At 46.2% G+C, this 9871-nt stretch overlaps 1 protein-coding gene across 1 annotated transcript in view; it reads right to left on the reverse strand.

Annotated features, from left to right (window-relative positions):
* FABP6 (fatty acid binding protein 6) overlaps positions 1–6936 on the reverse strand; it is a 30320-nt gene extending 23384 nt beyond the window's left edge. Inside the window, exon 1 of the mRNA XM_055285405.2 lies at positions 3806–6936. Within this exon, the coding sequence (XP_055141380.2) occupies positions 3806–3829 (24 nt within the window). The 5' untranslated portion in view covers positions 3830–6936. The remainder of the gene's footprint in view (positions 1–3805) is intronic.
* Positions 6937–9871: the final 2935 nt, after the last annotated feature.

Here is a 9871-nt window from a genome sequence, read left to right on the forward strand (position 1 = left end):
AAGTAAATGAGTTCATTTTTGTAAAGTGCTTTTCGCAGCACCTGGCACAGAGTATATAAGAGTGTGTTAAGTGAGTGTGTTAAGTAACTGTTGGGGCAGGCTGGCCGTGCAGCTTCCATGATGCTCTGTCCAATTCCCAGCTTTGCAGTGTTAATCATTTCCCTCATCTCCAAGTGTCAGATGTACTAGCATTCAGCCCTTCTTCTTGTCTTTTCTCTGAGCACTCATTCCCTTGATTTCATCCAGCCCATAGCTTTAAATATCATCTTTTGCTGATGACTCTAATTTTTTTCCTCCATCTCAGACCTCTACTCTGAACTGCCTGCCTGTATGTCCAACTGCCTGCCTAACAGCTCCACTCTATGCCTTACGCCATTTCTAACTGACATCCAAAAGTCCTGTTCTACCCTCAACAAAACTTGCTCTCCACATGGAGCATCTCAGTTGATGGAAAATACTGAGAGCCAAGATCTAACGTGGACCTGCAATGCGCCAAGTCCTGTGCTAAATGCTTTACATAAATTATCATCCTATTCTCCCAACCAGTCTTATATGTCAGTCCTGATATTATCCCCATCATGTAGATGAGGAAACAGAGGCTCAGAAATAACATGTCCAGGTGGTAAGTGGAGGAGGATGTCTGGCTACAGGTCCTGCACTCTTGTCCACTAACTAAAAGGAACAATTTGATTACATGCAGCCTTTAGAACCAATCAGGGTCTTGGAGACTGATTGCTCCTTTGGTACTTAGTCAATGACCCCAAAGCACCAGACACCATGCTAAGCACTCAACACATGGCATCTCTCTTAATCCATGCAACAAACTTCTGAGAGGGCTGTAATAATCCCTACTTACAGAAAAGAAAGTCTAAGTTCAGAAAGGTTAGGTGACTTGTCCAAGGTTACACAACCAGTCATTGATTAAGTTTGGATAGGAATTCAGTTTTTTCTGACCTAAGTGGTACTTGCTACCAACATGGATCCTGCTGGCTGTCTGATCCAGCAGTGGAATGACAGTCTGTTAAGTTACAATGAGGGTCAGGCAGGCACGGTGGCTCAAGCCTGTAATCCCAGCATTTTGGGAGGCTGAGGTGGGTGGATCACCTGAGGTCAGAAGTTCAAGACCAACCTGGCCGACTTGGTGAAACCCCATCTCTACTAAAAATACAAAAATGAGCCAGGCATGGTGGCACGTGCCTGTAATCCCAGCTACTCAGGAGGCTGAAGCAGGAGAATTGCTTGAGCCCAGGAGGAGAAGGTTGCAGTGAGCTGAGATTGTGTCACTGCACTCCAGCCTGGGTGACAGAGTGAGACTCGGTCTCAAAAAAAAAAAATTACGAGAGCTATAAGTCATGTATTCATCATTTCATTCATTCAATACGTACTTACTAGCACCAGGCTATGTGTTAGGGGATGGAGATACACAGCAGAAGACAAAATTGTCTCAACCCATGGAATGAAGCTTCCAGCTTTGCAGCTCATCAATTTTTCCCAGTTCATCCTCTACTCAGCCTCATCTGCTTTCCTATCCAGCCCATGGATGTATCCCTCCTCTGCCAGGACCCTCGATGTCCTTCTGCCACATTAGCTTCCCTGGCCCCATCCTTACACACAAGAAAGCGTTTGTCCTTCTACCTCCCATTTGCAGGACTTACACCTGCAGCCAGAAGAGGTGGCGCATTTGAGGAGGGGGTAACACCACCTCAAGTTCATGACCCTCCCTCAGCAGGGCTTTGGGATACTCACTGGTTCTTTCCTCTCCTCGTTGGGTGAATCCCACCACCATTCCTCACAACAGCAGCTGGTTTGGAATAACCTTTACCTTCTTATCAAGTCTCCTACAAAATTCCCACCACCTCCACTTCCCCAGTTCTAATTCCTCATGCCCTTATTCCTTTTTTTTTTTTTTTTTGACAAGGTCTCGCTCTGTCGCCCAAGCTGGAGTACAGTGGCAAAATCATGGCTCACTGCCACCTCAACCTCCTGGGCTCAGGCAATCCTTCTGCCTCAGTCTCCCAAAGTGTTGGGATTACAAGTGTGAGCCACCATGCCTGGCCACCATCACCTTTTTTTTTTTCTCTGAGACAGAGTTTCGCTCTTTTTACCCAGGCTAGAGTGCAGTGGCATGATCTCGGCTCACTGCAACCTCTGCCTCAAGGGTTCAAGTGATTCTCCTGCCTCAGACTCCCAAGTAGCTGGGAGTACAGGCACCTGCCACCACACCCGGCTAATTTTGTATTTTTAGTAAAGATGGGGTTTCACCACGTTGGTCAGGCTGGTCTCGAACTGCTGACTCAGGTGATCTGCCCACCTCGTCCTCCCAAAGTGCTGGGATTACAGGTGTGAGCCACTGCGCCTAGCCCACCATCACTTTGAATGAACATATTGTAATTCATTGTACAGACATATCACAACTTACTCATCCATTCTCCTTTTGTTGGACAGTGAGGTTAGGAAAATAAAATTGTATACATCAATAGGAAACACCACAACATGGGAAAAACAAAACCAATAGCATTATTCAAAACTATGTGTTAACATGAACAGTATTATTTGAGGCAACTGGGATAGAGCTGAAGTTCCACTGGATGGTCATGGGTCATAAACTAGTGGAGGATAGTGACCTCTGAGATGGTGACCAGGGACAAGCTGGGAAGTTCTGCAGGGCAGCCACCTCACTGGGAACAGTATCTGCCAGACAGGGAAAACCTTTATTTTCTGCTTCTGTTCTGTGTCTCTGACTGTTCCACAACCCACTTTTGAGTTGAGTTGATGGGATTTCTTTCTCTTTCTTTCTTTCTTTTTTTTTTTTTTTTTTTTATAGAGACAGGGTCTCCCTATGTTACCCATGCTGGTCTTGAACTCCTGTGCTCAAGTGATCCTCCTGCCTCAGCTTGCCAAAGAGTTGGGATTACAGGCATAAGACACTGCACCTGGCCAGTTGATGAAATTTCTGACTGTTATAGACAAGGTCCTTTGAGTCACAAGTCAAGAAATCCACTTGAGGCCAGGCATGGTGGCTCATGCCAGCCACATTGGGTGGCCGAGACAGGAGGGTCACTTGAGTCCAGAAGTTCGAGACCAGCATGGGCAACACAGGGAGACCCCGTCTCTACAAAATTAAAAAGGAAAAGAAATCCACTTGAGGCCAGGTGTGGTGACATACACCTGTAATCCCAGCACCTTGGGAGGCTGAGGCGGGAGGACCGCTTGAGGCCAAGAGTGCAAGACCAGCCTGAGCAACATAGCAAGACCGTGTCTCTACAAAAAATTTTAAAAATTAACCAGGCATAGTGGCACGTGCCTGTAGTCCCAGCTAATAGGGAGGCTGAGGCTGGAGGATCTCTTGAGCCTAGGAGTTCAAGGCTGCTATGAGTTATGATTACACCACTGCACTTCAGCCTGGGTGACAGAATGAGACCCTGTAATAAAAACTGTGAAAGAAAGAAGAAAAAGAAAGAAAGAAAGAAAGGAAGGAAGAAAGAAAGAAAAAGAAAAGAAAGAGAAAGAAAGAAGGAAAGAAGGAAAGAAAGAAAGAGGAAGGCAAAACCTACTTGAGCTAGCTTAGTTATAAAAAATAAAAAAGGCGATTTATGAAGTTGAACCATCAGCATGTATAACTGCTGATATTTGATCTTTTTGACCTATAAAAACAACAATTTCAGATGGTGCAACCTAATATTCTAACAATGCAGAAGGATCTCAAGGAGCCCAGGGATAGGAAACAAAGTCTAGGTTCATGAGGAACTAGAACCAGAATCTGAAAAACGTCAGGAACCCTTCCCTCCTTTCTTCTACCCCACACCTTTCCTTTCTGTGTCTGTTTCATTCTCTGAAGGTCTCCTTTCCAGCTCACCCACGTGCACGCAGACAACACAGCTCTCAGAACCTAAGTCAGAAGAGAAATAATCTGATTGGCCTATCCTGAGTCAAGTGGGCATCTCTGGTCCAATCAGCTCTGTGCAGGGAGGCAGAGCTCTTCATGGCAGCGCTCTTCATTGCAATCTATGGAAACTGATTTGAGCAAAAAAAAAATTTACCAAAAGGATATCGACTGGATCACAGACTTTTCAGTCTTGGAAAACAGAGACAAGAGAGGACAAACAGCTAGAACCACAGCCACAATCACATCACAGAAATGATTTTGTAAGGATTCTGCGGCCAAAGGCTGGACTGGGCAGTTTGCACCCTTATCAAGGGTAGCACTGCATGTGGACCCTGCAGCCACCATTCCCCTGAGCATAGAATATGGCCACCACCACCAGAATAGATTCTCTTGTCCCTGCTTATTTGTATCATGAGCTGCAGAGGCTGAGCCCACCTCATGGCCATGCACCCTCATTGCCATCAGGCGATGGGACAAACGGGACATGAGTACTGGCCTTTTCAGATTTGTGCTAGAAGGTGGGCCCACCTTTCACTGGGCCCCATGTAGTGAAAATTTCTCTAAACATAGAAAAGCATACAGATGCTTGATCCCACCAAAAGGGTCATGTGGTACCAACCATCTCGACCATGAGGGCCAACTGTTCTGGGTGGACAGTTCTTGAAGAAGGGACTGTGGGCTGGATAAGTGCCCAAAGAGTGTCCATGACAGTTACCTCTCCCCAAAGATTCTACCCGGCTCATGTGCCTTCTATGAAATCTTTCCTGCTCCCAATCCATCCCATCCTGGCTCTTTCCCACTTAGAACCTGCATAGGAGGGCTGGGCATAGTGGCTCACACCTGTAATCCTAGCACTTTGGGAGGCCGAGGCGGGCAGATCACTTGAGGTCAGCAGTTCAAAACCAGCCTGGCCAACATGCTGAAACCCTGTCTCTAAAAATATTTTTAAAATTAGCCAGTTGTGGCCAGGCGCGGTGGCTCATGCCTGTAATCCCAACACTTTGGGAGGCCGAGGCAGGCAAATCACAAAGTCAGGAGATCGAGACCAGCCTGGCTAACATGGTGAAACCCTGTCTCTACTAAAAATACAAAAAAAATTAGCCGGGCATGGTGGCAGGTGCCTATAGTCCCAGCTACTCAGGAGGCTGAGGCAGGAGAATGGCGTGACCCCGGGAGGCGGAGCTTGCAGTGAGCTGAGATCGTGCCACTGCACTCCAGCCTGGGCGACAGAGTGAAACTCTGTCTCCAAAAAATAAAAATAAAAATTAGCCAGTTGTAGGGCCAGACGCAGTGGCTCATGCCTGAAATCCCAGCACTTTGGGAGGCCAAGGTGGGCAGGTCACAAGGTCAGGAGATCGAGACCAACCTGGCTAACATGGTAAAACCCCGTCTCTAGTAAAAATACAAAAAATTAGCTGGGCATGCTGGCAGGTGCCTGTAGTCCCACCTACTTGGGAGGCTGAGGCAGGAGAATCGTTTGAACCCAGGAGCCAGAGGTTGTGGTGAGCCGAGATTGTGCCACTGCACTCCAGCCTGGGCAACAGAGCGAGACGCCATCTCAAAAAGGAAAAAGAAATTAGCCAGTTGTGGTGGCAGGTGCCTGTAATCCCAGCTACTCGGGAAGCTGAGGCAGGAGAATAGCTTGAACCCAGGAAGCGCAGTTTACAGTGAGCTGAGATCACACCATTGCACCACAGCCTGGGCGGCAAGAGGGAGACTCCATCTCAAAAAAAAAAAAAAAGAACTTGCACAGGAAGGCACAGGATGAAATTGTTATCATCGTTTTTCTGTCTGAGATATAAGCAGCTGGAAGGCAGGAAGCCTGCTGTGTGTTTCTGTTTGGCCTATGTAGGGCAGGGCCTATAACTGTGCAGTGTCTATACCTGGGCCTTTACATACCTGTTGGTTGGCTCAGGCATCAGCCAAGGCTCTTACAGATCTAAGTAGCAGACACTGACTCTTGGTGACAAACCAAAAAATAAAATTTTTGGAAACGTATGGAGTAACTCATAGAAGGGATGAAAAAGCTCCACCACCAGGCCTCTAGATAGCACATAGCACCAGGGAGCAAGAAGGAAGGGACAGTCCCTAGGGCACTGCCATCCCATTGATTACCTTCAACAATCCTTCATCCTTATAGTACTGCACTCATGACTCAAAGTACCAGCTTGGACAGTTACAGGCTCTGTCACTTGGACAAGTCACTTAACCTCTGTACTTGGGTGTCCTCGTTGACAGAATAGAATTAAAAATAAAGCCCACTTCCTTAACTGGCAATGGGAGGGTTGGATGCTCAGTACATGAAGACCCTTAGAAAGGGGGTCAGCACCTAGCAAGCACTTCATAAATATCAGCTACTAAAAAATACCAGGAGAGAAAGCCCAATGGGCTCAGCCGAGGACATGTATTCCCTCTGGGGGTGGGTGAGGCAGGTGGAGGCTCTTAACTGATAGTCCCACAGAGACCCACATGCAGCAGCATCTTCAAGGAGTAGCTCTCCAAGAAACACAGAAGTACACTGACAGAAGAAGGGAGAAAGGATACTGGGCAGGCAAGAATATAAGTGCCCATGATGACTTCTCAGCTCCCCAGGACAGAAAAAGGGTCCGACTCCAACATCTACAGGTTTGATCTAGGGCAGTGGCTGGGAAGAAGGAAGAAGATTGAGAGGCATGTCTAACAACATCCAAGCAACCTCCCTACCAAAGCAGCCCATGACCCTTGAAAGATATTGCTTCAGGAGAAAGTCAGATGGCAAAAGGTCGTCCAGCTCCCATGCATTCATTGCCCCCTCTCCTGCTGCTGGCAAACCGTGATTAATTCCTGTGGCAGCCGCAGGAATCATTCCTAATGAATTTCTAATGAACTCATTTGGTGTTAATGCGGTGTGTAATTCTGCAGGACACTCATAATTTAGCCTTATTAAATCTCTAGTTATTGGGAACTACTATTGCTCTAAGCTCATAAGCAGAAGAAAAGTAATTATGCAGAGCAAGCGGTTAAATTATGAAAAGGATTGGACATTCTAAGAAGGCTGAGATGTGGCTGCTCCTGTGTTTTCTCCTTGGGGTGCACTGCTCTACAAAGGTGAGCAGGCTGTGCAGGTCTTCGAGCTGAGGCTAGAATGCCCACCTTAACTTCTGTTCTGCAGTGTTAGAGCTGTGCAGGCTGCCCCTGTGTTCTGGTATTTTTAAGGGCCAACCAAAGGTGGCCCTGTCCCCAAATGATCTACCCCACTTGCCCACTGCTTGGGCCTGAATTTCCACCATAGGGATAGATTCCTTCATGTTTGAGGTGCTGTTCCAGGTTGAAAGGTAACTTGTACCACAGTTCAGAAAGCAGTCACTGATAGGTTATCTCATCTGATGATCACAGCTTCCCGATTATTGTCATTAAACTCCTTTGACAGATAAAGACATTAAAGTTCACAGAGGTGAAGCCACTGGGTTCCCAAGATCATCGCTGGGTGCCAGAACTAGGAACAGAGCCCATATATCCTGGTAACCAGGTGAATTCTCTTTCCAGCTTACCTGTAATTTATTGCCTGCTGTGCTTTTCATGCATATGTGACTCATGCTTCCACCTGGATCACATGTTTCTTGAGGTCAGAGCCCTTTCTGTGATCTGCTTTACCTGTTTGACTTGCCTTGATACAGAGGATGGAGCTGCAAGGCTCCCCTGGTCAGATCATGTCAGGTCTCCTGAAGACACCAGGAGGATTCTGCCATGCACAGGTTGATTGTATGTTTCCTTTTCCCAGTTGGTCCTGAAACTTTATTATACTTTTGATTAAAATGTGTGTCTTAGGTTGCTTTCTGTTGCTACAACTGAATACCTGAGACCGTGTGTGTGTGTGTGTGTGTGTGTGTGTATATACATATATATATATATATATATGAAGCATGGACGCAGTGGCGCATGCCTGTACTCCCAGCACTTTGAGAGGCCAAGGCTGGGGGATCGCTTAAGGCCAGGAGTTTAAGACCAGCCTAGGCAACATAGTGAGACCCCTGTCTCCAAAAAGAAAAGAAAAGAAAAAAAAGAAAAAAAAGAAAATGATTTATTGCAGTTTTGGAGACTGGGAAGTCCAAGGTCTAGGGGGCACAACTGGTGAGAGCCTTCTTGCTGGTGGGGACGCTCTGTAGGATACCAAGACGGTGCGGAGCATCACATGGCAAGGGGAGCTCACTGACAGCCAAACTGGCTTTATTTATTTATTTTAATTTTTTGAGACAGCGTCTCACTTTATCACCCAGGCTGGAGTGCATGGGGTAATCACAGTTCACTGAACCCTCAACCTCCCAGGCTCAAATAATCCTCCTGCCTCAGTCCCCCAAGAAGCTAGGACTACAGGTGTGGGCCACCACACCTGACTAATTTTTGTTGTTTTTTTTTTTGTGGAGAGCGGTTTCACCATGTTGCCCAGGCTGGTCTCAAACTCCTGGGCTCAAGTGATTCTCCTGCCTTGGCCTCCCAAGGTTCTGGGATTTCAGGCATGAGCCACACACCAGACCTTTATTTATTTCTGAGAAAGGGTCTTGCTTTGTTGCCCAGATCAGATTGCAGTGATGCAAAGATGACTCACTGCAGCCTCAGCCTCTGGAGTAGCTGGGACAACAGGTGTGAGCCACCACACTTGACTAATTCTTTTTTTTTTTTTTTTTTTTTAGAAATGGGGTCTCCCTACTGGGTGCGGTGGCTCACGCCTGTAATCGCAGCACTCTGGGAGGCTGAGGCAGGCAAATCACGAGGTCAGGAGTTTGAGACCAGCCTGGCCAACATGGTGAAACCCCATCCCTACCAAAAATACGAAAAATTAGCTGGGTGTAGTGGCTAAAAAAAAGGAGGTAAAGATGACCTACAATCCCATCTCTCATATGTAACTATTGCTTAACAGTTGGTGTGTATTTACTTTCAGGCCTTATTATATGCACATATAAATATACATACAAACATTTTATCCAAAATGGGAACATACCATATGTACTGTTTTGGAAATACTTTTTATTAAACTTGGAAACATGACATTTTTGAAAGATGAATTTACACTGTTGAATAATAAATACAAAGTAATTTAGCAAGAATGTCCTTGGTAACTCCTCTCTGTTATAAAAAAGAAACAAAAGAAGGGTGATTTAGAGCAGAAAACCTAAATAACCCCATACAAAAGCCAGAAAGAAAATTTGACTATTGTTACCTTGTTTCCTAAAATGTCTTGGTTATCCATTTAATTTGGGTGTTTGGCATGAAAAAGCTGATGGATGGAAGATGCAGGCCTGGGAGCAAAGTCATGAGACCCTGGGAGTCGGGATGAATGGATTGGGCCTTGGGAGTTTAGAGGTAAACCTAGGTTCGTGGCCCTTGCCCATTTCCCTACCTCTTCTTCTGTCATACCCTCAGTTTCTGCTGCAAACTCATTTCCACTGGAATCCCCTAAACTCACTGTGCTATTTTGCATTTCCTTGCCTTTGCACTTTTCCTTCTACCTAGAATGCCCAGTAGCATAAATGGAAAAAAAATTGACTTTCATGCAACGTCTAAGTCAATTATGTGCCTATGAGGAAAGCAAAAAGAGCTGTTTGAAGGGCAAAGTAGGTTTTTCGTCTATATGGAAGGAGGTCCCAGGGCAGGTGGGAGTAAGGTTTTTTTCTCCTTTGAAGGTGGAAACACTCTAATCACAGCTTACCTTGGTGCTGTATCTAGCATCCATGACCCAGGCGCTGCCGTGCATGTCCAAGCCACCCTGGACTTGCCCTCCTCACTCCTTAGTGGTGTTCTGGTCTGTAAGTCCCTCTCCTATTTCCTATTTCTTCAGTCCCGGGTACTTATAGCCAAGCAGCCCTCAGGGCTGTGGGTATGCACTTTGTGGCTGTTTAGATGTGGGTAGGAAAAAATAATGTTGCCATTGATGTAACCAGTATGTGTGGCTCTGTGTAGAAATGCATATTGCCCGTGTGCATTTATGTCTGTGGTACTATACATAGA

Source organism: Symphalangus syndactylus, chromosome 7, assembly GCF_028878055.3.
Source record: "Symphalangus syndactylus isolate Jambi chromosome 7, NHGRI_mSymSyn1-v2.1_pri, whole genome shotgun sequence".
NCBI lineage: Eukaryota > Metazoa > Chordata > Mammalia > Primates > Hylobatidae > Symphalangus > Symphalangus syndactylus.